This window comes from Xenia sp. Carnegie-2017, unplaced genomic scaffold (assembly GCF_021976095.1).
Source record: "Xenia sp. Carnegie-2017 unplaced genomic scaffold, XeniaSp_v1 HiC_scaffold_14, whole genome shotgun sequence".
Taxonomy (NCBI): domain Eukaryota; kingdom Metazoa; phylum Cnidaria; class Anthozoa; order Malacalcyonacea; family Xeniidae; genus Xenia; species Xenia sp. Carnegie-2017.
The window spans coordinates 2,008,101-2,035,072 of record NW_025813447.1 but is presented as its reverse complement, the minus strand read 5'-3'; the positions used below and the strand labels follow the sequence as shown (position 1 = coordinate 2,035,072).

At 35.1% G+C, this 26,972-nt stretch overlaps 3 protein-coding genes and 1 long non-coding RNA gene across 6 annotated transcripts; 1 reads left to right on the top strand and 3 right to left on the bottom strand.

Moving 5' to 3' along the window:
- Positions 1-21: 21 nt before the first annotated feature.
- Positions 22-25,805, top strand: LOC124434266 (intraflagellar transport protein 122 homolog). The gene is given in 46 exon segments (XM_046984150.1): positions 22-88; positions 169-235; positions 314-335; positions 338-397; positions 859-937; positions 1,306-1,382; positions 1,792-1,858; positions 2,590-2,656; positions 2,736-2,809; positions 2,973-3,048; positions 3,594-3,686; positions 4,502-4,600; positions 4,688-4,764; positions 5,137-5,198; positions 5,317-5,375; positions 5,499-5,573; positions 6,216-6,284; positions 6,626-6,669; positions 16,727-16,820; positions 17,160-17,245; positions 17,350-17,470; positions 17,857-17,934; positions 18,020-18,097; positions 18,766-18,879; positions 19,270-19,296; positions 19,403-19,456; positions 19,591-19,707; positions 19,778-19,822; positions 19,956-20,050; positions 20,126-20,197; positions 20,402-20,486; positions 20,630-20,716; positions 20,941-20,976; positions 21,462-21,528; positions 21,629-21,707; positions 21,776-21,843; positions 22,469-22,563; positions 23,073-23,173; positions 23,572-23,653; positions 23,828-23,911; positions 24,224-24,335; positions 24,443-24,485; positions 24,556-24,635; positions 24,732-24,814; positions 24,929-25,093; positions 25,383-25,805. Coding segments are annotated over 46 exon segments (3,558 nt in total). The 5' UTR covers positions 22-29; the 3' UTR covers positions 25,467-25,805.
- LOC124434267 lies at positions 6,340-9,532 on the bottom strand. Of its 2 annotated transcripts, none has more exons than XR_006944727.1 (2): positions 9,335-9,532; positions 6,340-6,549 (listed from the first exon to the last, which is right to left on the bottom strand). XR_006944727.1 is itself a non-coding variant. In XM_046984151.1 (2 exons), exons 1-2 carry the CDS (start codon positions 9,347-9,349, stop codon positions 7,064-7,066), a joined length of 1,374 nt encoding a protein of 457 aa, XP_046840107.1. In that variant the 5' UTR covers positions 9,350-9,532; the 3' UTR covers positions 6,786-7,063. The 2 variants fall into 2 exon arrangements, 1 of the variants encoding a protein (XP_046840107.1); XM_046984151.1 differs by lacking the exon at positions 6,340-6,549 and adding an exon at positions 6,786-8,422.
- On the bottom strand, positions 13,201-16,392 carry LOC124434268. Of its 2 annotated transcripts, none has more exons than XM_046984153.1 (2): positions 16,144-16,392; positions 13,201-15,432 (listed from the first exon to the last, which is right to left on the bottom strand). In XM_046984153.1, exon 2 carries the CDS (start codon positions 15,418-15,420, stop codon positions 14,074-14,076), a length of 1,347 nt encoding a protein of 448 aa, XP_046840109.1. In that variant the 5' UTR covers positions 15,421-15,432; positions 16,144-16,392; the 3' UTR covers positions 13,201-14,073. The 2 variants fall into 2 exon arrangements, with proteins under 2 accessions (XP_046840109.1, XP_046840108.1); XM_046984152.1 differs by having other exon boundaries at positions 16,148-16,392.
- Positions 25,679-26,456, bottom strand: LOC124434277. The gene is made up of 2 exons (XR_006944737.1): positions 26,362-26,456; positions 25,679-26,153 (listed from the first exon to the last, which is right to left on the bottom strand). It is a non-coding gene; the product is annotated as an uncharacterized LOC124434277 (long non-coding RNA).
- Positions 26,457-26,972: the final 516 nt, after the last annotated feature.

The following is a 26,972-nucleotide window of genomic DNA, read 5'->3' as shown; positions in this document are numbered from 1 at the left end:
GTATTGTTGTCGGATAAGAGCATTGTAAAATGAGGTCGATTGCTTCGTGGGTCGATAAGGTACAGCATAAAGAGAGGCAAGATCATTGGTAAACTATTATTTTTCACGGTCTTATAACTTTTTTTGCGATGTTTGAGTTTTGTTGCTATGTGTTGCTGAATTTTCCAGCATTCACGACATCTCATTTCGACCGGACGGCAGCCAAATTATTGTCGCGTCTGGATTACTTGTTTTGGTAAGAATGCTTCCAAGTAAAGGTCAGAAAAAGTTTTATAGCGAAAAATGTCAAAACGGTTTTTCTCAAATATCCTAGGTGTACAACACCAGTGACGGAACCTAATACAGCCTCTAAAAGGCCATAAGGATACTGTTTATTGTGTTGACTTCGCGAAAGACGGTGGGTCGGTGTGCTAGTAAAATATTTTTTAATGTGCGTGAATGAATTCTTAAAATGAATGTTTTAGCTTTTGCAATGGTCTTTGTAAAGTATCATAAGTTTTTTATATGTTATAGTTCGTTTTTTTTCGCAAAGAAATTGCTTTGTTAAAATTGTTTATCGTAACTTAGGTAACAGATTCCAATTCCAAGATGGCGGCAAATTTCAAAATTTTTATATTTTTTTCTCGATTTCAAATTTATATCAGTGCAGAAAACGGAGTAGCGAATCTTGATAAATCAAAATATCTTACAAAGCTGAATCTTTTACTGAGCCACTATTTAATGACAAGCGTTGTGTTACATAGAAATGATCTTGTTTCTGCTTTCTGCATATGCTGTTGTTACGTAGCTGAGGACAATAGGCAGATGTTCAAGCTTAATGCTCTATTCAAATTCAAATCATAATCATTAATTTTTCAGGAAAAAGATTTGCATCAGGCAGTGCTGATAAATGTGTAATCATTTGGACAAATAAACTGGAAGGAATCTTAAAGTATACGTATGTACACTTTATGTATTATGTTAAAATTGGTTTGAGGAAGATGCACAAGGCATATCTTCCATGTAAATAACTGCTGTAAATTTCATTAATGAAGTCTAGTACTTATCCTTCTTTGTAGTACTATGATAAATTCTTGCATATGACAATAATACATTACCACAGTTAGTACAATAACAGTAAGATATGAATGGGTTTCTGATTGGGTCAATCCGGTGATGGCTATAAGCATTAACAGCAATTCCCTTGTTAGATTCATTAATTCTATGTATTGTGTATTGTATTTCAATGTACTTAAAACCAATAATATGATAACCTTTGATGAGGTTAGCATCAAGTTCAATATTTTATTTTTCATTTTCATTTAGACACAATGATGCCATTCAATGTTTATCATATAATCCTGTTTCACATCAACTTGCAAGTTGCACAGCCAATGATTTTGGTAGGTAAACTTATTTCTGTAGTCTTACATGGCATGGCAGTGAGGAATTTTAATTTTTAAATTTTAAATATGGGCAAAACTTCAAGAGATGACAAATAGTGTTTACTTAACAATTGGCGTATCCTCATACTTTTTTTTAGCATCAGTATTTTTATTTGATTTTAATTCTTCAAACATTACCTTCATATACATTATACATTTTGGTCATTAACCTTTCTCTTAACACTATTACCACATGATAACCTATAACTAGAAAAACTCTGCAAAACATCTGAATATTAGCCATAGTTTTGGCACAAAAATCAGTGGTTAATACCTATAAATCATTAATCCTAGGATGTATATTTGTCCTGGGTTGCTTTTTTTCAGCAAGATGTATATATGGTACCATAATGATATTGCTTTTTAGGTCTTTGGTCAGCTGAACAGAAATCTGTTGCCAAGCACAAAGTTTCATCTCGAATAACTTGCTGCAGGTCAATTTGCATTATAAACAGTTGTGGCGTTTATGACATTGTTTTAAATGATATTTGAAGTTAAATTATCATAGCTCTGCATGCTTCAATTAAGAAATAAAAGATGTTTACTGTTTTTGCACAGGCTTATGCAAACTGAGGAGACCTTTGAGAGAACTCAAGAGCAGATCAGTGCAAGCCCAAGACCGAATGTTGAGAGTTGCACATGCTCAAGAGTTTCTTCAAATGTCTCTGAGGTCCAAAATGTATTAAATGATTGATTTTCAAATTCTCTTTGACTTAATGACTGTTTTGATTTATTTGATTGGTTGAGCTCAGTTGTGTTTTGCACATGTTAATGCAAACACTGCTCTAGACCAATCACTGCACCCGTTTTATTGTTTGTTTTTTTAAATGGCTATTATTTACAAAACATGCATCTTTTATTAAATACTTTGATAATTGCCACTATGATTATGTACTATTACTATAGTCAATGCTATTACCCCAATTATTACTATAATTAGTATGGTATTATAGTCCCTTCTACTACTATAATTATTGCCAGAATTGACTGTGATAATTGGCTGCTACGACCAGTTACTTTTAATTACTACTGCAAGATACTTGACTGTCCCTATTAAAGCATAATATCTGGCATTGGTGGTGGGGGGAATTATTCTATTATCACCTTGTCTCATTGCAATTTTATGTGCAATTGAATAAGCTCAGACTTTTTACCATTTTTATAGTTGGACCAATGATGGGCAATATCTTGCACTTGGTCTGTTCAATGGAGTTGTGAGCATTCGTAGTAAGGTTTGTGCATCACCATTTACTTGATGTTTCTGTTAAAGTAAACTGTGACCTTATGTGACCTTATAATTATGAAATGTAGGCTGGAGAGGAAAAAGTTAGAATTGACAGACCATCCAATCAACCTGTGTGGACAATCTCATGGAACCCATCAAAGTATGAACCATTTTAATAACTTTGATCAAGCTTTTCTAAACCAAGTCAATTTAGTGTACGAACCATGTGACTGCTGTAGGGCTGTTATTTGATTTGCCTGCTTTTTTGTAATTTCTATAAAAACAGTGGGGTGACGCTGAATATATAATTTCTAAACTTTTAGGGACGAACCTTACGATGTATTGGCAGTGGGTGACTGGAACCAAAAGTTATCATTCTATCAACTGAGTGGCAAGCAGGTGCTGTTTAATGAATTATTAAACCCTAAATAACCGAGCGCGAGGTCATTACGGAGAAACATCGGAACGATGTTTTTTGTACAGACCGATCCCGTAGGAGGAGGTTTGTACAAAAAGACAGAGGTCCGGTATTTCTCTGTAAAGACCGAGAAAGCGAGGTTATTAAAAAGTTTGTTATATGGCATAATTTGACCTGAAATGAAGCTTGCTTTCTTTCTCGTCCTTGCTGTTTTTTACCTGTCAGTAAAAAAGAAATCGTTTCAAATTGTATCGTCTGGGTAGTTTAACTGTTTTCTGAGTGTTTTTCCTTTGACTGACATTCGTAAATGGTTTTTTGTTTCGTCTTTTTTTGCGTTTTGCTGTTTGCATTACGAAATTTGTTTATATTTGACTGTAAAATTTCACGTTTTGGACCGTGGTCTATTACGGAAAATAATGGATCGGCAAAAATTTTTCTGAGCCAATCAAAGCGCGCCATTTAGCTGGAAGTGACGCTTGCCATATAAGACAATCATAATGTTGAGTTTTTTCACTGCCACCGATAGATTGGTAAAGATCGACACCTTGGCTTTGATCCATGTAGCCTAAATTTCTTTTCCCACGGGGAGTATTTAGTGATTGGAGGGTCGAACAAAGAGGTAAGTAGAATGATCGTCCATCATCATCGTTTGCTAAATCTTTCATCAAAATATGTTATGTGCGCATGACCGCTTTCGGTCGTAGCTGTTTTTTTCACATTGTTCACTATAATGAACTTAAATTTTGCTTTAACAGTGTATTTGCCATGGTAAATGACACTTGAGTAGTTCTTAAATGAACTTTTGTAGACCAAAATAAAGATAACTATAAATCCAACGACAGGTTGCATTTCAGCAGACTTCTCGTTTTGACGATAGAGCGAGGGATTATTTGAAAAATTATACGGATTCCAAAACGCGTAACTGGGATAGTCTTTTAGTTTTCATTCACCATTACAAATATGTTGTTCAAAGAAATATTTAATATAATTTCTACAACCAAGCCTTAGTTTATATATGCTTACTCCGTATTTTGTAACGAATTTTGGGATTCGTGAGCGAATCCATTCTAGGAAATTGATCGTTATGAAAGGTGCTTGGTTTGGGTATGCATATTTTTTCATCGTATATAGATGCATGTGCTGTAAGTACGTGTACTTACTCTGTTTGCAATGTTCAACTACCATCCCTAACAACCATCTTACGTGTACTTACTCTGTTTGCAATGTTCAACTACCATCCCTAACAACCATCTTACGTGTACATACTCTTTGCAATGTTCAACTACCATCCCTAACAACTATCTTACGTGTACTTACTTTGTCTAAATGTTCAGTTACGATCCCTAACAACCATCTTACGTGTACATACTCTGTTTGCAATGTTCAAATAAGATCCCCGAGAACCATTTTCTGTCTACTATGATTTTGTTATAGTGTTTGCTATATACCAAAGAAGGTGTGAAGTTGGGAGCAATTGGAGAACACGATAGTTGGCTGTGGTCATGCAAACCCACACCGGGACAAAATTATGTAGTAAGTGCAATAATTCATCACCAGGCTCTTTGATGTACAATGTAGACCTGTGTGCCCTTTGTCATGTTGTTATGAAATTGTTTTAAGGTAACTGGCTGTCAAGACGGGACTGTCTCATATCATCAACTCGTGTTTAGTACTGTTCATAGCCTCTACCAGGATAGGTAATAATTTGCTAACTTGTTCACTTTAAGCTTCTCTGCTATCCTACGGCTATTAGGTTATCAAGATTCGTTGGACTATACTTTTTTTACATGTATAGTTGCTTAATTGCGTATAATGATCGTTAGCTCTCCATATAGTCGTTACATTGGATCGTTATTGTCTATCTGCCACGAATTAAACCAAGATAAAACGTAGCAGCCACATTCAATCATAATCGTCAATTCCTCCCATCAGATTAGTCTGTATAATAACTGTATGAGACGCATTATCTTAACTACCCTGACTCTTCAATGATTTTTTCATAGTCCATAAACATGGTAGCTGATAAACGTGTTATACATTTGAATGTGTATTGTAATTATGTTGTTTAGGTACGCCTATCGTGACAGCATGACGGATGTGATCGTTCAACATTTGACCACTGAAAGCAAAGGTAAATGTTTAAATTCATAGAAATTGTCCATTAACTCCACGCAACCTTAGTGTAGCTATATGGAATCAAATTCGCTGTCTGTTTTAAAAATTACCAAGTCTGTTGTTTTGTTTTTTAGTAAGGATTAAATGTCGTGATCTTGTAAAGAAAATTGCAGTTTATCGTGGACGTTTAGCTGTAAGTAATCCTTTCTCATTTTGATAGATTTTCTCCGGGCATTGCATATTTGCTAGGCCTTATATATCCTAATGGATGTTTTTTAGTCGCATTGCTATTCCTGTTCTTACAATTTTCCTTTAGATGCAACTCCCTGAAAGAATAATTGTATACGAACTGTCTGGTGATGATCCAACGGACATGCGTTATCGCGTCAAGGTATTTAATGGGATCATATGTTGGTCGGTACTAGCACAGTTGCATTAGACATTCCTGTTTTTCCCTTGATCGAAGCTACATCAGGGGCCGGTTGCACGAATCCTAGATAGCATTATCCATTGGTTAGCTAATTTTTTTAAACTTTATAAAACCTTTCAAAAAGCAAAAAGTATAAGATTCGAACTGAGTAATCACTGAAAAAATATTGTTTCGAAGTTTACGAAATTTCTTTGTCGTATGAAAAATATAAGCACCTTTTTTATAAGTTTGAAAATTTTTGCTCTCCAATGATAACGCTATCCAGGGCAACCGTTCCCAGTGATTAACGAAAAGGTTTCAAACAAGACTTGCATGGAGACTGTGGTAGTATGCATTGGATGAAGAAAGTAATTTCCCGCTTGATTTGACGCTCACAATCTCGTTTCATTCAGCGTAATAATACGTGGTTGCAAGGCAATTAAATTGTTTGGTAAAATAGGCATATGTTTTTTTGCATAATGAAACAGTAATTACTGCTTCGTTTGCGCAAAGAAATCTCCATGTGGAAAATTGTTTTTGTTATTACGTAATAACCTTATGTCAGTTTCAGTTTGATACTACTCTATATGATGAGCTTAAATGAATAATGTTCTTTATGTGTAGGAGAAAATCGAAAAGAAATATGATTGTAGTTTGCTCGTGGTTTGTGCAAATAACGTGGTATTATGTCAGGTATTATGTTTATGGAAAATATTCAATGAACTTAATAGAATTAGGGCTCTTTTGCTTTTTTTTACTTTCACACTCCCGTATTGTTAATGTTATTATTGTTATTTATATACTTTAATTTGGTTATGCTTAACCCAAAACCAGTCCTGTACTAAAGCATATTGTTGTTTCTAAATTTGAATGTGGTAATCCTTATCCCAAAACCAGTCCTGTTCTTAAATTTCGCCATTCGTGGGAGGACCAGCTTCAAGTCGTTGACGAAATATGACTAAAAAGAGGATTTAAAGCTTTTATTTGTTTTCGTTTGAAACAGGGAAAGTTTGAAGAATTATGTTTTCATTTAGGGTAAAAAACTTCAATGTCTTAGTTTTCGTGGAGAGAAAGAAAGGTAAGTCACAACGCAAATGTCTTTCCAAATAAACGAAGGTCTAAAAATAATGATAATGTATGATGTTAACATAGTCTTCAGCTTGCAATATTACGGACAACTTTAACGCTCTGTAATGTCGTTCAATGCTTTATTTTTGTAATTCAATTGCAATTATTCTGTCTTATCATAAACGCATGCAAAAAAATTGTGGAATGGTTTACCTCCATGATACATTTTCAATGACTAGCTATGAAGAAGCAATCAATCGGCAGTATGTATGATTCCATGTTGAATGGATCATCTTCTATCTCGAATGGTACAATTTGTATGTTAAGATGCAACATCTATCTAAAATGCTCCAACTTCTATCTCAAATAATGCAGCATCTATCTCAAACTGTGCAATATCCATTTTAAGCGGTGCAATTGCCATTATTGTGCGTCATTTCATTACTTTTCCAGTGATTTATTTGCATGATAAAAGATATCACTGCACCAATGAAAGAAACCAACGATAAATTCAATTGCACGGCATACCCATTCGATACCAGGCCCAACGTGCGACCTTCCAAGAATCGTCGAAAATTCTGGAATTCTTCTCCGCGTTTCATAAACGTGTACTCATAATAATTAACGACTTTATGAGTAGAACTGGTGGCACAATCATTGTTATTTTGCAAACAGCTCTTGTTGTTTTCCTGACCCAATAGTGGTTGAAACTCGTTGCAAGTCTCTGTTCCAGGATCATTCGTCACATATGATTCATCTTGTTTGTGGACCTCAAGTAACCATGGCGATATATTGTTTATTCTTTCCGAAAATTTACATTCGCGGCTCTTGAATAGCTGTCCAATAAAAATTGGTGTGAACCAAATTGTCATGGTAAACACCAGGTAACAGATGAACTCAGGAAGGTGTTTCGAATGATAAGCACGTCCAGTGATAGCTTGAGCCAAACTATAGCCGTACAGCGGTAAAACCAGCAAGACAATGTTATGGACGAGGAACCATAGCGAGATTCGTTTCCAGGAACTTTGTACGGGATGTGCATACACACGAATGAACAGCGAAACTGCGGCAACCGTTGAGTCATTCCACTTCAAAAAGACATTTTCCAGTATTTTTAAGCGTGCTGCATAAGAACAATATAAAAGTCCTAACGTCCATGATAAAGCCAAGCCAATGCCGAGATCATAGAAAACTGAAAATGGAACTAAAGCATACACGATACGGTCCATAACGCCGTGTATGTGAGGTATCTGCGAAGAAAATCTTTCATCGCCTTTGTACCAAAGAAGTTGTGTTGTAAAGAATAACGTCAACAGCATTATTGTAAAAAATGTTATCGACAACACAACGACGATGTTAAGTCTTTTGATCATGCGATATAAGGGTTTCTTTACTCCAACCAACAAGACGTTTTTTGTCTTTAATACGTTTGTTTCAAGGTCTCGTGTGGAAAAGTAGCGGTTGCCTAGGATGTGACCAAGCCATACGGCCACCTCATGACCGACAAACAGTGTCTCCATGTTAATCCATGATGTTTTTTCTGTTGACCGAAGAGCATTGCGTATCGGTCCAGTCACGAGAAGAAGCAGATTGACAAGCATTGGATAGATATAGCATTCCACGAAGCTTGCTGATGCTGGTCGCCATAATGATAAAAGGCGCAGGAAAAAGCGAATAGTCTGAAATTCTCTTGAATTGAATAATAGATTTTCTGTCCCCTCGTTTTGCATTTCAACCAACTCAACTGACATCCTTTTGTTTTCCTTTAATTTCAAGACATAAAAACATCGTAAAGCGGTAAAGGGCGATTATTTTATGCTTGTCGTTTGCTTTAAACCTTGAGTGATTATAAAATACCGTTCGTGTATTATTGAGATACTTTATTTACTATATTGAGGTTTTAGTATAAAATTATAAGATGCGCATCATTAGTACAAAGATTGAGCTGTCTATCCTTTCAAAAAATAAGGTGATAAAAGCTTTCTTGGCAGTATTGATGTAGTGTTTCAAAATTATGCTAACTTTGGTATCCTCGTCACGATTAAATAGTTTCGTTGTACATCATTGAGTTGTAGACACGCGTATCTTCAGTGTGTTCGCTTTTATCATTTTCACATAAGTTTAAGCGTTCGTGTTTATCATAGCCATGTAATCGACGTATTAAGGCGTTCGTGTTTATCATACCCAAATAATCATTTCATGTATTTATTCGTATCATACATATGTAAAGAATTTCTAGCGGTATTGTACATGGTGTTTAAGAAGGTCCGTGGATATTTTATACGTCAGCACATAAACGATGGCAACCGTGTCACGGCGAATTTGATACTGTTAGAAAGAATTACTGTAATGAAAGAATTACTGTAATGATAAAAATTTGGTCTATTTTGTATCCAAGAGTCTTCTTGGAAGAATTGCACGAATATTCACGATCAAGTGTTTGAGCTATAATTTGTTTTTGTTATTATTTATGTGCCGTTAAAATGTAAACCACCACATACCTGTATTCTTACAATAATGAATAAATATTAATTCCCATTAAATAATACATACACAATATATTTATTGCCTTTAGTGGAAACTCATACACCATCCACTATAGATTTTACTGTAATATTTAACAAAAAGAACATGAAAGAAATACATATTTACTAACAAACAAACAAAACCTTTACCGTCAAACTTTGCATAGTTTGTCTTCCGTCAGCTTTATGAAAGTAAAGTTGTCGGCTATAATAAATTCAGTTATAATTCCGTGTTTCTGATCGATTAACGCTGTGTAAATATGTCTGTTATGATGACAACGTGTATAAAATTGAAACTTTGCATTTAAATAATTTAGAAAACATATTAAATGACTTTTGAAATGGCTGACTGCATACAGTAATAACTCAACAAACTGAACCTACTCTTTATTCATTATTCTTTTGCTATGACGTTCTCAACCAGAGACTTTGGAAGCATTCGAAAGTTGTGGGTGCTCCATGTTCGCGATTTGAGAATGCAAGAAACTTAAAATAGTAATGAAACTACTTCATATTAGATATTTTTTAAGAAATAAAAGATGTTTACTGTGTTTGCACGGGCTTTTGCAAACCGAAGAGACCTTTGGGAGAACTTGAGAGCAGGTCAGTACAAGCCCGAGACCGAAGTTCGAGGGTTGCACATGCTCGAGAGTTCTCACAAACGTCTCCGAGGTTTGCATAAGCCAGTGCAAACACGAAAAATATATTAGTTTTTTATAAAATAAAATAATGCGAAAAGAAAAACATTTTAATTTTTCTTCTAAAATGTATTCATGATCGATTTGCAAATTCTCTTTGACTGATTGATTGTTTTGATTGATTTGATTGGTTGAGCTCAGATGTGTTTGCACAGGCTAATGCAAACACAACTCTAGACCAATCAGCGCACGCGTTTCGTTGTGTTTATTTTATAATGATAGTTTATAGCATATATTACAAAAATTGTCCAAAATGCATTACATACAAATGATTTGCATATATTGGCAATGCTCAACCCATTTGAAATTTCCTACTTGCTAGTGCTCGTTCCTTAATTTGAAAATTCAGTGTGCTTGCAAAAACTCAGCGTGCAATATGTCATATATTTTCAAGCAAGAAGCTGAATTTGTGGGTGTCCTTATATGGAACGCCCACGCTCTAAAAGTTGTGGATGCACTGGCACCCAGACCCCCATGGCTTCCCAAGCCCTGTCACAGAATAAGAATGTACAGAAGAGTCACTCGTGTCGGAACCTTTGACATTTTTGTCCTCGCGCATGTCGTGCCGCGCATGATGGCCGCCATTATTTCAGACAGATGATTAGGGTTTTTGACTTTTTCCAAACTATCAAAATGATCCGAAGTCATTTCTTGAGTCAAAATATACTTGAATTCATTATTAAGTATTGACGTCATGTAATTTTAATGCTTTGAAACAAGTGAGAAATCCAAATCATCTGGCTGGAATAATGGCCGACATGAGGACGCGTTGTACACCTGAGTGACCATTCTGTATAATCTTTATTCCGTGCCCCTGTACTCAACAAACAACAAATTTAAAGCCTGTATGCAGTCTAGTCTATTTATAAATTTATGAAGATAACTGTAAATACTTGTTATAGCAAAATGATTAAAGCACAGTACATTCCCATGTAAAGTAAACGAAACATCCAGGCAGAAAAGTCGATGTCATAAAATAAGGCCTATTCACCGTACAATCTATATGTAAATTTATGAAAATATCTGTGAATACTTGTTATCCTAATGTGATCAAAGTACTGTACATCAACAGTGAACGAAACATGCCAGAACAATCGTTATATTTGAAAAAAAGTCCGACATTCCAACACGAGGTTTATGCTGTTGCTTTGAGAATATTTTTAAAAGCAGTTATATTTCGCTTTAGTCAATGATCTTGGATTATTGAAAATATTGAGAAGGACTTGCTCTAATTTTTGGATGATCCTTACCGAAGATTTCGTTGTTGCTGTACCAAATTGGTGCGAAATCTACATATGACATCTATGTCAAATAGTGCTATTGCAAGTATGGTGCTTCATTTCACTATTCCCCCAGTGATTTATTTGCATGAGAAAAGATATCACTGCACCAATGAAAGAAACCAACGATAAATTCAATTGCACGGCATAGCCATTCGATACCAGGCCCAACGTGCGACCTTTCAAGAATCGTCGAAAATTCTGGAATTCTTCTCCGCGTTTCATAAACGTGTACTCATCATAATTAACAACTTTATGAGTAGAACTGGTGGCACAATCATTGTTATTTTGCCAATAGCTCGCTCTTTTTTCCTGACCTAATGCAGATTGAAAGTCGTTGCAAGTCTTTGTGCCACAATTGTCCGTCACAAGTGATTCATCTTGTTCGTGAACCTCAAGTAACCATGGTGATATGTTGTTTATTCTTTCCGAAAATTTACATTCGCGGCTCTTGAATAGCTGTCCAATAAAAATTGGTGTGAACCAAATTGTCATGGTAAACACGAGGTAACAGATGAACTTAGGAAGATGTTTAGATTGATAAGCACGTCCTGTAATAGCTTGAGCCAAACTACAGCCGTACAGCGGTAAAACCAGCAAGACAATGTTATGGACGAGGAACCATAGCGAGATTCGTTTCCAGGAACGTTGTACTGGATGGGCATATACATGAATAAACAGCGAAACTGCGTTATCCGTTGAGTCCTTCCACTTCAAAAAGACATTTTCCAGTATTTTTAAGCGTGCTGCATAAGAACAATATAAAAGTCCTAACGTCCATGATAAAGCCAAGCCAATACCGAGATCGTAGAAAACCAAAAATGGAATTAAGGCATACAAGATACGGTCCATAACGCCGTGTATGTGAGGTGTCTGCGAAGAAAATCTTTCATCGCCTTTGTACCAAAGAAGCTGTGTTGTAAAAAATAACGTCAACAGCATTATAGTAAAAAATGTTATCGACAACACAACGACGATGTTAAGTCTTTTGATCATGCGATATAAGGGTTTCTTTACTCCAACCAACAAGACGTTTTTTGTCTTAAATACATTTGTTTCAAGGTCTCGTGTGGAAAAGTAGCGGTTGCCTAGGATGTGACCAAGCCATATGGCCACCTCATGACCGACAAACACTGTCTCCGTGTTAAGCCATGATGGTTTTTCTGTTGACCGAAGAGCATTGCGTATCGGTCCAGTCACGAGAAGAAGCAAATTGACAAGCATTGGATAGATATAGCATTCCACGAAGCTTGCTGATGCTGGTCGCCATAATGATAAAAGGCGCAGGAAAAAGCGAATAATTCGAAATTCTCTTGAATTGAATGATAGATTTTCTATCCCCTCGTTTTGCATTTCAACCAACTCAACTGACATCCTTTTGTTTTCCTTTAATTTCAAGATATAGAAATATCGTAATGGGCAACTATTTTGTGATGGTCGTTTGCTTGAAAACTTGAGTGATAATAAAATACCGTTTATAACTTGTTGAGATACCTTGTTGAGATACTCGTAAAATCATTGTATATAGGCGTTCGGGTTAATCACACTCGTATAATCATTGAGTATGTTTGTTCGTATCATGCGCGTAACCTATGCATGTAAAGAATTTCTAGAGATATTGTACGAAGTGTTTAGGAAGATGCGTGTACACATTTTGCATTTCAGCACTTAGACGATATTTACGATGTCATGGCAGTTTAGCTCCTGTTAGAAAGGATTACTGTTATGAAACAAATATCTCAATGAAAGAAATGTTGTCTATTTTGTATTCAACAGTCTTAGTTGAAGAACTGCAAATTTGCTAGCTATTATTTGTTGACGTCTCTATGCTGTTGAATTATTCCTATAAACTGCGAATAGAAATGTTGCTGTGAAGTTGTACGGTAGACGGATGTAAATGTAGTAAACAAGCAAAATTAACGTAAAAGAAATAGTTATTTACTTACAGAAATACCTTGACTGTCAAACCCTACGAAGTTTTGTCTTCTGTCTGCTTAAGGAAAGTGAAGTTTTCAATAAGCATGTTATCATTTTCAAGTTCGTGTTTCCGATCATTTATTACGATTATGAGATCTGTCACAACAATGACAAGAAATATAGGAGTCTAAGTGTGCATTTAGATAAATTATAAAACCTAAAATTTTAGTGCTGTTCTAAAATATATTACATGGTATTTGAAATGGCCAACCACATCCAGTAACAATGCTCAGCGAAGTGCACCTACTCTTTATTGCTTTGTTTTAATACGATATTACTCAACAAACAATGTAAGGCCTGCATACAGTCCAATATATGTAAATTTATGCAGAAAATGTGAATATAATAGTTACACCAAACCTGCGAGTATTTTTCTATCAAATAAATGGTTTTAAATTATCGGAAAGTTGAAGCACAAGCTCGAGTTTTTATATTAATGCTACAACGAATAGGGCGTGTTAATGCAAGGCTTATGTTGAATGGTGCAGCTTTAAATATTGCCATATTTATATCAAATGGTGCAGTTTCATCAAATGGTACGAATATCATTAAAATGGTTTAACTTCTATGTTAAACAGTACGACATATAATTGTGTTGAATTGGTGCAACATCCATGTTAAAATGGTGCAAGATTTATCTAGAATGGTGCAACATCTATGTCAAAAGGTATAACATCTACCTCTAATGGTAACATCTGTGTTAAAATGGTGCAAGATTTATCTCAAATGGTGCAACATCTATGTCAAAAGGTGTAACATCTACCTCTAATGGTGTAACATCTGTGTTAAAATGGTGCAAAATTTATCTCAAATGGTGCAACATCTATGTCAAAGGGTGCATAATCTATCTCTAATGGTGCAACATCAATCTTATATGGTGTAACATCTATGTCCAAACTGTGTAACATCTTTCTCAAATTGTGCAATATCCATGTTAAGCGGTGCAATTGCCAATATTGCGCGTCATTTCACCACTTTTCCAGTGATTTATTTGCAAGATGAAAGATATCACTGCACCAATGAAAGAAACCAACGATAAATTCAATTGCACGGCATAGCCATATGATACCAGGCCCAACGTGCGACCTTTCAAGAAGCGTCGAAAATTCTGGAATTCTTTTCCGCGTTTTACAAAAGTGTACTCGTCATAATTAGCGACGTTATCAGTTGAGGTGGTGGCACAATCATTGTTATTCTGCAAATTTCCCTTGGTGTTTTCATGACTTGATGAAGATTGAAAGTCGTTGCAAATCTTTGTTCCACAATTGGCCGTCACACGTGGTACATCGTGTTCATGGACTTCAAGTAACCATGGTGATATATTGTTTATTCTTTCCGAAAATTTACATTCGCGGCTCTTGAAAAGCTGTCCAATAAAGATTGGTGTGAGCCAAATTGTCATGGTAAATACAAAGTAACAGATGAATTCAGGAAGATGTTTCGAATGATAAGCACGTCCTGTAATAGCTTGAGCCAAACTATAGCCGTACAACGGTAAAACTAGCACGACAATGTTATGGACGAGGAACCATAGCGAGATTCGTTTCCAGGAACGTTGTACTGGATGGGCATATACATGAATAAACAGCGAAACTGCGTTATCTGCTGAGTCCTTCCACTTCAAAAAGACATTTTCCAGTATTTTTAAGCGTGCTGCATAAGAACAATATAAAAGTCCTAACGTCCATGATAAAGCCAAGCCAATGCCAAGATCGTAGAAAATTAAAAATGGAACTAAGGCATACAAGATACGGTCCATAACGCCGTGTATGTGAGGTGTCTGCGAAGAAAATCTTTCATCGCCTTTTACAGAAAGAGTTCGTGTTGTATAGAACAGTGTCCACAGCATTATTGTGAAAAATGTTGTGGAAAACACAACGGCGATGTTAAGTCTCTTGATCATGCGATATAAAGGTTTCTGCACTTCAACCAACAAGACGTTTTTTGGCTTTAATACATTTGTTTCAAGGTCTCGTGTGGAAAAATAGCGGTTGCCCAGGATGTGACCAAGCCATACTGCTATCTCATGACCCATAAACACTATCTCCACGTTTGGCCATGATGGTTCTTTTAATGTCCGAAGTAAATTGCGTATCGGTCCAGTCGTTATAAGGAGCAGATTAACAAGCATCGGATACACATAGCATTCCACAAAACTAGCTGATGCTGGTCGCCACAATGAAAGAAGGCGCAGAAAAAAGCGAATGATCTGAAATTGCCTTGAATTGAACGAGAGATTTTCTGTCCCTACGTTTTCCATTTCAACAAAGTCCACCGCCATCCTTTTCTTATCCTTCAATTTCAAGAGATGAAAATATCGTAAAGGCAGAGATATTTTGCTAGTGTTGTATTGAAACGTGTTCTACTAATACTATATTGTTGTTGATCTGTTGCATTTAATAATGCAGTTGAAAATGGCATTGCAGAATTAATGTACCTTTTAGGATTCATATTATTATGATGTTTTACTGATAATGGCTTGGGAGTATATTCATGTATGTAGTCGTTGTTTGTTCGTAAGTAGGTTCGATATAATTTATGAAAAATTTTCCGAAGCTAAAGAATCGATAAAAGACTTAATTTATCTTATTAATGTGATTGTTTAATGCTTGTATTGTGTTCACTGTATCACTATAGCAAAGGGACTGTTGTCTAACATGTCGCATGATAGAAGTTCAATATCTATTTCACGTATAGCAGTATTTGTAGGCGAAATGTGATGACTTTCTCAAGCAAATTTTGTTGATGTCGTTATAATCTCTACTTCATTTCAAAAAGCTGTCATATGAGGATCAAAAATCAGATCATAAATTCTGAATATGAATGAGAATACAAATTCTGGGAATTAAGCCAGAGTTCATATTCTGGCCTTGACTTACACATCTCTTCACAAAATGCGATTTCAATAGCCATTGTAATGTTCCGATGAACAGGGAATTGTAGTTTCAATTTTGTGAATGCTATAAACAAAAAGAATGGAAAAGGAATAGATATGTATACTTACTTACAACAAAAATGCCTTGATTCTGAAACTTTACGAAGTTAGTCTACCAGAACGTGTCTACCCGTTTCCCATTTCTCAGCTAGCTCGCACGTTTTTATTTTTCCATTTCGGCGACGAAGAGTATGAAATCAGTATCATTATTGACATTCTTACGTTGCTAAATATTACATATAGCCGTGTCTGCCCTTGAAGTGGTGATCTTCACACTCGATGCTCATTAATAAACGTATTGTAGTCTGACAAACACTTGATACGCAGCTGCATACTCATTAAAGCCTGTTTTCCACTAGCCACGTATCGTAACGTATCGTAGCAAAACGTAACATGGCGCATGCGTGCTTGTGAATTTGACGGTCAATTGGCACAGTCACGCATGCGCCATGTTACGTTTTGCTACGATACGTTACGATACGTGGCTAGTGGAAAACAGGCTTAAGCCTGGTCTGGCAGTCGTACGAGCTAAAATTTCATGTTCATAAATTGTGGAAATATCTCCGATACTAAGAAATGTGAAAAAAGATCGTGGTTTCTGTTAGAGTTGTATTGACTCATATGGTGTTGTATGTTTTGTTCGTTTATCTAGAGAATGGAACATGGAATCGTTAATCAGATATATTAGAGTAATAGGAGGCCCTCCTGGTCGAGAGGGTTTACTCGTTGGATTGAAGAATGGACAGGTATTATTAGATTATCCAGTGGCTAGTATTCATATATACATTTTATAATTTATAAGAATAATAATTGATTTCAAAGAAACTTGATGGTTACTTTTTCAATATCGATAGTTAAGGCTGAACTAACATCCAACCATTACTCCCAAATGTCCTCCTAGTTTATAGAAAATTAAATTTAGATAGTAGTTCATTTTTTTGTACCTTGTACTTTTTTATCATACATATATATCAAGTATTTTTTATCGATATTCACAACGCAATTTACGGGTATAACTTATAGCCAAAAATTTCTCCCCTGTAACGGCAAAAATATCATTTCAATTCGTGTATGTTGATGTACAGATCTTGAAAATTTTCATGGACAACCCTTTTCCTGTGATGTTATTGAAACACGAAACCGGCATTCGCTGTTTAGATTTAAGTTGCAGGTAACAATGATTAAATTGTGATAGAGAGAAAGTTTATGTCATAATGTGAAGTAAGTCTTTCAATTTTTATTGAAAGAAGCTGTCAACCTTTCTCGTCTTGTTAGTCGTACTAAGATAGCTGTCGTTGGCGAAAATAACACTTGCCTCGTGTTTAATCTGAAGAATAAAGAGTTGCTCTTCCAGGAGCCTGGTGCCAATAGTGTTGTTTGGAACACCCAAAACGAGGTGTGTCGCCGACGATGTAAAATCCCATTCTATAGTGTAATGTTGTATTTGGGACATGTTGAATATATTAACGCATGCTTATTTGGTATTTCAGTACGGATTTTCAATCACGTTTTGTCTTTGAACTTTGAGAAATTCAAGTTTTCAAGTCCGAGCTTAAAATAGGCCAAATAAATTCTCTTAGCGTCACATTTCTGCCATGTCAGCATTTCCAGTTCTTCATTTCCAATCTTCATATAAATCACTGCAAAGCAACTCCCTATACGAATTACTCAAGTAATGATATCAATATAATTAATCTTTAACTTGGATAATCTTTAACTTGGATAATCTTTAACTTGGATAATCTTCTTTTGTTGCATTCAATTTTGCCGTGTGTTTCACAGGATATGCTGTGTTTTTCTGGAAATGGATTCTTAAACATAAAGTCCAGCAACTTTCCTGTACATCGACAAAAATTACGGGTACGATATCGCAGATGCATCTCAACATTGTAAAATCGAACGCATTTATGGAGACAAACTGAATATTCCATTTTTTACGTCATAGGGTTTTGTAGTTGGTTTTACTGGATCCAAAATCTTTTGCCTTAATATGTATGAAATGAAGACGGTCGATGTTCCTCAGGTAAATATAACAATAAAATGTTTTTTCTTCTACAAGGTATTAAAGCTGAGTAGTTCCACCACTTAGCTTTTTCTTATAGTTTTTTTTTATGAATGGAAAGGTTGTATTTATGGTATTCTCATGCATGAAGTTTCTATTTTCACTAAGTGTGTATCTTTGCTTGTTTCTATGTTCACATTCTTTTCGAGAATATTTTCGCAAGATTTTAATCTTTATTTTGTCAATTTACTTGTCATGCAACACAATGAAAACTCGCCCAAATCGTGCACACATATCTCTCATCGCTCAACAGTTATGTTCATTCGAGTCCATCATGATGAGAATATTTGTGATTGATATAACGTTGAACGAGCTCCAACCATTGAACTAAAATACATGGAACGCTACCTGAAGCAAATAATTGAAGCCAAATCTTACACTCAGACTCGCGAGACTTTACCCCCAGACGCGCGTGTGTAGTGTTTCGAGATTCTCTCGCAGAGTAATAATTGTTTGACTACACACGCGTGTCTGGGGTAAAATCACGGCTTCAAAAAATTATTAGGGTTTTGTATTACAGGTAGCGTTCCATGTATTTGAGTACAATAGTTCATCCATAGTTTCTCATTTACAACAGGAGGGAATTGACATTAAACAAAATAAATATTTTATTTTTTCCACGTCTTCAGTCAGCTTCTATGTATCAATACTTGGAAACGAAGATGTTCAAAGAGGCATACAAGGTTGCGTGTCTTGGAGTTACTGATGGGGATTGGAGATCACTTGCAATGAGTGCTATGGAGGTAGCATCAAGCTTTGTATCATTTTAGGATCAAATATAGGAAATAGAACGATTGTTTTAATGGTGTGACTAAAGGCTGATTCCCATGTAGTTTATCATCGTTGAAGTGTTTCTGATTGATTAAAATAGTGGTTAGATTAAATTGGTTAGATTTACTCTAAACAATTGTCGTCAGTGGTATAAAAATAGATAACTTAATTTTCAGACTGCCAATGTACCTTTTCATCTTGGGTTACTGCTAATGTATGTTATCATCTTGGGTTACTGCTAATGTACCTTATCATCTTGGGTTACTGCTAATGTACCTTTTCTTGTTGGAGTACAACTAATGAACCTTTAATTGTTCAATCAATCTTAATTTTACTTAAAATTATTTACATTGCTTTTCTAGGGATTAAATTTTGACATAGCCAAGAAGGTAATATTTCATAAATTATTTGTGTTTACATGCATACACTTTTCTCTCAATCTAAAACATTTTGGTATTTGTTGACCGAACCATGAAAAACTTATACGTTGAACAGGCGTTTATAAGAGTTCGTGATTTAAGATACTTGGAGTTGCTTCAAAACATCGAGGTTTGTACTCCTGGTCATTTTGCTTTGCATGTGCACGTACTATTGATTGTTGTTTGCATGCAATTTGAGCAACTCAGGTGCTGTAATTTTGATGATTTTCTATTTTTCATAAACTGGGCCATTTGCTTATTTAGGAAAGAAAGAGGCGCGGCGAATCGGATGGCCTAGCTTTCTTAGCAGATATATATGCTTATCAAGGAAAATTTCAAGAAGCTGCCAAGCTATATAAGAAGACAGGAAAGGAGGAAAAGGTTCTGTTTTGTTGTGCCATCTGATGTTCTGTTTTTCAAATCAGAAGTTTTGTATTTTAAATTATTTCAGGCTTTGTCAATGTTCTCCGATCTTCGTCAGTTTGAATATGCTAAAGTATGTAGACACGTTAGAATTGAAGACTTGCATTAGTTTGTAGTGAAATTTTAATACCATTATCCTTTGTTGGAGGTACTGTTTTACACTTGAATGTTCAGCTCTGTGTGTAACTAAATATGTGTACCTTCAGGAATTTATTGGTTCTGGTGATGCTAAAAACGTGAAACAATTAATCAAACAACAGGCAGAATGGGCTAAATCTAGTAACGATCCCAGAGCGGCTGCGTAAGTAATGTCCAATTTTTTATCTTATTTAAAAATCATGTGACCGATGATGAAATTTCTTTTCGTCATTTTCAGTGATATGTATTTGACTGCTGGTGAACATATGAAAGCTATTGATTTGATAGGAGAAAACGGTTGGGCTGACAAGTAAGTCGTTTTCATTATTTTTGTATTGTTCGAATGAGGTAATTGACAAATACTTGCAAATTTGTCAAGGTTGTTTACTACTAGAAAAAGTAAACAGGGGAGTTCTGAACTGTTGGAATGGAAAGATCCATTTTCCTTCCCAAGTATACTTGTCATTTTTGGGGTCTTTACCATCGACTGGAATGTGTTTTTAATGACTTTAAGGTTGCTGGAAGTGGGAAGAAATCTTAATAAGGCCGAAGTTGAAGCTTTAAAGAAATGCGCTCAATATTTCGTCAAACTGGATCAGGTAGCAATCTCTTTTTTCCTATTACTTTTTTCATATAACCAATGCTTTATTGAGAGTAGTTTGCCAAGGGTGCCGGCGGCAAGCCTGCTTTTTAAGGTTCTGGCGACAAGTGTGTAAAAAGCTTGAATTGTTTCCTTGTTTAGCACGATTATGCAAGTGAAATGTTTATAAAAATTGGTGATGTAAAATCTTTAATGAAGTTACACGTGGACACTCGGCATTGGGATGAGGTAAATAACAACGTCAAACTCTAGCCATAGTTTTTTATCTCGATCTCATCAACACTTGTTGGTCTCGATGTCATCATTAACTTATTTGATTTTTCGTCATAAATACTTCTTTGATCTCTACATAATCATCAGTTTTCGATCTAGACATCTTCATCACTTGTTTTATCTAGGCGTCAATATCAAATTTTTTAAGTAAGCAACTCGTTTTGTTTACAATCATTTAGGCTTTTCATCTTTTGAAAAAGGAACCTGACTTGAAGGTACGAAATAGAAACCTCTAGTTTGGTGTAGGTTGTAAATATTTTCTGAGCTTAAGATGTAGCTTCAATATAATGCTCACTAGTTATTCTTCTCTTAAATATACGTTACTCATTAAGAACATAATAACGTTGAATATGCTTAAATCGTCGAGACACACGACGACATTTTCTCACTCAAGGATACTATCCCAAGTGTATTTTTCGCATGCTATACTCACGAACAACATCCTAAGTTTATTATTACTCCCATATTGTCACTCTTTAGACTGTCTTGGAAATATCTTTGTTGCAAACAATAAAATATTTGTAACAATGAATTGCGACCATAACGTTAGAATAATTACGTGACTCTAAATATTACGACAGGCCACACATATATGGCATGATAGTCGCCATTTACCAATGAAATTTTTAATTACTCACCACTACTTCGTTCTGATTTTTCAACCACAGAAAGTGCTTATTTGATTAAAAAATTTTCTCAGGACGATGTCTACATACCGTACGCTAACTGGCTTGCCGAAAACGATAGGTTCGACGAAGCCCAAGAAGGTGAGAACGTAGTGTAAGCCTGGCAAAAAGTACTGGAAACACGGCGTTATTTCGCATGGCTCATCCCTAAGGTTCTTATTTTTTTGTACTTTTTTTGTAGCATTTCATAATTCAGGTCAACAACATAAAGCCATTAAGGTTTTGGAAGAGCTGACACATAACGCTGTCAGCGAGAAGAGGTTTGATCATCAGATCGACATCATGATAGAAAAGATCATTAAGTTCCCATGTGTTTTCATCCCTCAAGGTTCAACGACGCTGGTTATTATTACTGGAAATTATCAATGCAATGCTTACATGTTGCTGTCGATAAAGGTTTGAATATCATTTTCCTTAAGGTTGTTCATTTAATATCACTTCCTCAGTAAAATGTTTATTAGTTTATGTTATAAAATAGACACAGTAAAACTCGTGCGCTGATTGGTCTAGAGCTGAGTTAGCATTAGCCTGAGCAAACCGATCTGAACTAAATCAATTAAATCAATCAAAGAAAATTTTAAAATCAATAAACATCTTTTTTCTTAAACAATGGATTTAGGTAATAGGTGCTTGATAGAAGTAAACATCTGAAAATTATGTTGAGTCCATTTATATATTTTAAAATATGAAAGATGCACAGCATTTGCTAATGGTTTTGGACGGTCCACATGATTTATCCAGTATTTGAATCTCGATGATTATGTTTCTTATTTTAAATCTTCAAAGTGATTTTAATTGCCTTAAAATGGCGACTACAAGCGAGATCATACTTACATTTTATCTGTTTCCATGTCCTGTTTACAAAGTCAAGACTTGATTTTTATAGGGTATGTGTATTGCTTATATGGTATGATATGTTACATTCACTTCCGGTTAACGTTGCAAATTTTTTTTCTATAAGATTATTATTAAATTGCTAATTTGCTATACTGTAGTAAATACGTTAAAAATTTCGTTCCAGACGGTGAAACGAGTCCTGCAATGTTGACGAAATTTTACGAATATCAAACGAAAGCGGAAATTTATCATCTCTACCATTCCATACAAAGATACACGGTATAAGAGAAATTTAGAATGTTTATGTCCTTTTAAAGGATGTCAAAATTCTTCCTAAACACGTTAAAAAATTTTATTCTAAAGTTTACTCATTGCTATATAGGAACTGCTTGTAACAATTAACTTATGAACTAACTTTCTATGTCTGTTGTTCTATGACGTTCATCTTTTTATTTAGTGTTGCCTTTTGGTTTTAATCCGCTCAATGCTTGTAGCAATTAACTTATGACTAACTTTCTATGTCTGTTGTTCTATGACGTTCATCTTTTTATTTAGTGTTGCCTTTTGGTTTTAATCCGGTCATATTTACCAACGGATTTAACGAGCTGCCGTTTGTTCAAAGTGATTATTATTAAAAGGGCTTATGTTGATTTTTCATTTTGTTTGTGGTTCGAGTTGCCGAATTCGACGATTTTAGCTGTTTTGACCACCGACGTCTTTCAGAAGTACATTTCCAAGCAGTATAGTATGTCTGTCATTTGCTTAAAAATGTTCAACAATTATTTCAGGACGAACCATTCACGGACCATTTACCAGAAGCGTTATTCAACATTGCTCGTTATCTGCTTCATCTAATTTTAAAAGAAACTCCATCAGGGATCTCTAGAGTGTATCCTTTAATTTGGTTGTAGAGTGGCTTCAATGTGTGTGTCTCGGACAGACAGACAGTCAGTCAGTCTCGTTCATTGTCACAAAATGATCACTTAGCTAACTGCAGCAGGTGTCTGAGACTATTGCTCACTGTCGACGGACATTGGTTGTTTCTTCAACTGTGTGTATTTGTATAAATGCTTACAAGAAAGTGTTTTACATTTGCAAAGAGAGCTTTGTGAATCAATTATTTGATTTTGTGTTTTCATAAAGTTTTTTTGTTTTTGAAAGAGGATTTTGGGAAACAGTTTGTGTTTGCACTGATATGTGACCTTTTGCCATGTTGGTGTGTCTGCATAGTGCATGGAAAACGATTCAAACAAAGCAATCGTCAGTTTTTTCCTTAAATCTTTCCAGTGCAACCCTGTTTACTCTTGCTAAGCAGGGAAGACATCTCGGTGCTTACAAAATGGCTCGTTATGCTTACGATAAATTACAGGTTGGTCGGAGTTCTTGCAAATATATATTTATTTTCATCGCATATAATACAGTGAATGCAAAGAAGCTTAGTTAAAACTTGCGATTGGCAAATCAAAAATCAACATCTCACATTTATCAAAGCTCATCAACCTTGGAATTTGATCTGTCTCATCTTCACTTTTTCTTTTTTTAGTCTTTGAGGATTCCGGCCAAGTTTCAAGAATATATAGATATTGGATGTATCACTATCCGAGCCAAGCCTTTCCTCGATAATGAAGTTAGTATGTTTACATCAGTGGCGGATCTAGGGTTACTCAAAATAAATTACTGCTGCACATTTTGCAATATATTTTCATTTCTAAAACCTTCAGAGAAAAGTCCATTGGTGAAATTATATTCTTTAAAAATTCAAAACCAATAGTGCTTTTCTGAAAGTACTTTGAATTTAAAATTAAGCAGCTTTAATTTTATTTTGCTCGCCGCTCCTCGCTGTGACTACCCCAAGACCGCTACTGATTTACATACATCGATTGTACTTTAGAAAGAAAAACATATAAAAATTGTTTTGTACGAAATCATTTTTATTTAGGAAATTCTTCCAATGTGTTATCGTTGTTCCACTACAAATCCATTACTGAACAATAAAGGCAATCATTGCATCAACTGTCGACAGCCCTTTGTCTATTCTTTTTCCTCGTTTGGTAAGAAATTTCCAACAAGTCTGGGTTACATTACAAGTCTGGAATGTAAAATTATATAATGACATATTTATTGAAACTGAAAATGACACTTTCATCCGTTTTTTCAGATGTTTTACCGTTGGTGGAATTTGTTCTTGAGGATGGTATAAGGTTGGCACTTAACCTTTTCTTATACTCATAATCTTATTGCGTTGGGTATTCATATGAACTTTTTTCACAGTGACGAAGAGGCTGCAAAATTAATCGATGCTGACGTTGGCATGAAACGCAAGAAAAAATGGGACGAGACTAGCACGGGCAGTATCCTTGATCTATGTCAATGGGCTCCACAGTTAGCCATTGATTCTCAATTTTTTTTGTATGATTTTGCAGTGTTCTTTGACATTTTCTCATCAGATATTCAGTCCCTTCAGCTTTTAGATGAGTCAAGTAACATGGATGATGACGATCCCTTTACGGAGAAATTGATGAGTTTTGAAGTGAGGGCAATCGTGCTGCACGAGTGAAAAAGTTTAAGTAGTTTACTATACGTTTGTGTGGACTTTCCATCAATAAAACTTTCCAAAAATAATTTTTTGACTTCTTCCTATTAGCAAGGGGGCACCGAATTTATCCCCGTCACAGTTGGCCGTGCAGTCCTTCAATCTATGAATCGTCTTGAAGTATTTGTTAAGAAATGGCCTAAACCATTGAAATGCAATTACTATAAATCGATCATGCCAGAAGTTGCCATAACATTATGCGATTCTTGCAATAGAGTGAGTATAATCTTAAGATTTGCACAGAGTGCCCTGCAGTGATCAGTTAAAATACGATCTGCCACGTTATACATAGGTTTTCTTTTAAGTGACTAGTTTTCTCTTGTTAATTGTTTTCATTTAATTGCTTTCTTTTATACTGTTTTGGTATTTCCTTCTAACGTGCTTGTAAATCTTGCTTGTGTTCTCAACTTTAAATATCCATGAGAAGTTTTGATATTTGAAAATTCTTTTTTAGGTTTTTAAAATAGATTTACGTCGAATTTATTTCTCTTCAATGTTTCTTTAGATGTTTCACTCGGAAGATTATGATCTTTTGGTTTTGCAGAAAGGACACTGTCCATTTTGTAGAAAAAGGGCTGATAATATTTAAGTGTCTTCGGAAGAGAGGAAGCTGAATATGTCCTACAAAACTCATGTAAATAATGTACAATGCCACTTAGGAAATATAGCTGCACCTAGAAGTTTGTCTCTTTTTTGATGAGTATGTTTAATTCCGTTTGCAAGTTTGGAACATGGTGCTAGGTTTAGTGTTTGTGTTTATCGAACTGCATTATCATTGAACGATAAACATAGTAAAGCAGATTTAGCAACGCCAAATTTTATCTATTGTATTTCTGTTTGTTTGTCCAGCAAAAATCTTTAAAGACGCAACTATTTACATGCTATTTATTAGTTATTGTTACTGAAACATGCTTGAGTTCAACTCAAATTATCAACCATTTTATCTTTCTTTATATTTATATATACATCACACAGTGTTTTGAACATCAGCACATACCGTCTGCACTGTGCACTTTATGAACGATCGGCTAATTAAAAAATCTTGTCAAATATGTGATCTCAAATTGATCACCAACGAGTGAAAGAACCCGTCCAATATCTTTACATCTTTTTTTATTTTCATCTGACGTCGTTGAAGCCTCGACGATTGCACTTTCCTCGTTAGTCGACATTGCGTTTTTGTCGAACTGTGTTTGATTTTCTTTGGCGTCCATTTCTGTTTTCGTTTTTCTTGGCCAAGTATTTGAAGACAAGATGGCAAGAAATAACACGAGAACTGCAGATCAGAAAACAAGCATTCAGTTGAAAAATCTCGCTAAATACTTGGCTTTATATCAAGTCATTGTAACAATCAACCTCTTTCATGTCCGTGCTTTTGAACATGGCTATACTTGCCTGCAATGATTACATTGCGTTTTTATCCTCTAATCTTATTTTTAAGTATTTTTCAAAGGAAACTGAAAAATTTTAAAGTAGAAACTTACCTCGTATCTAAAAAGAAGACTATGATCGCTTTGTTTTATGAAAACTAACGGCCAACTCGGCAGCAACAGAACTGTATGTTTATCTTACGTTTACTATTGTTAACTGAAGTCAATGGTAGGTTTTTACGTTCATTTCTGTTTGTTGCGCGCGAAAAAATGTAGTTCGCACTTCCGGAAAATGGCTTCCAATTGTTTTAACATTTACACCTCACCAATCAAATTCAATCTTACGTCTTGACGTAAAAGCTCAATGTTCAATAAAACGCCATGTTTATATATATTTATAGGACGAAAAACTTCTTTACTAAGAAACTTTCTATTGAATAAAAACAATTCATAGTTAAATGGCGTTGAATGAGTTACTATCGTATAATATATTAATATATTATATGTATTCTCTGATGATGGCTTTGGAATAGAGTTACTATCGCGTTAATTAATATTTACTTAAACCGGAAATGTCGGCTTTCTTTCATTTGATATAAGCTTTCACTTTCATTCATTTTGAAATTTGTTTTAAGTTACATTTATGATATTCGTAATACAAAAATGTATGAAATTAACACCTCAATCATAATTTTTAAATTCCCCAGTCTCTAGAGATGTTTATA

Excerpts from the sequence above, each read along its gene's own strand:
- LOC124434268 (XM_046984153.1), bottom strand. The coding sequence starts at position 15,420 with ATGGCGGTGGACTTTGTTGAAATGGAAAACGTAGGGACAGAAAATCTC.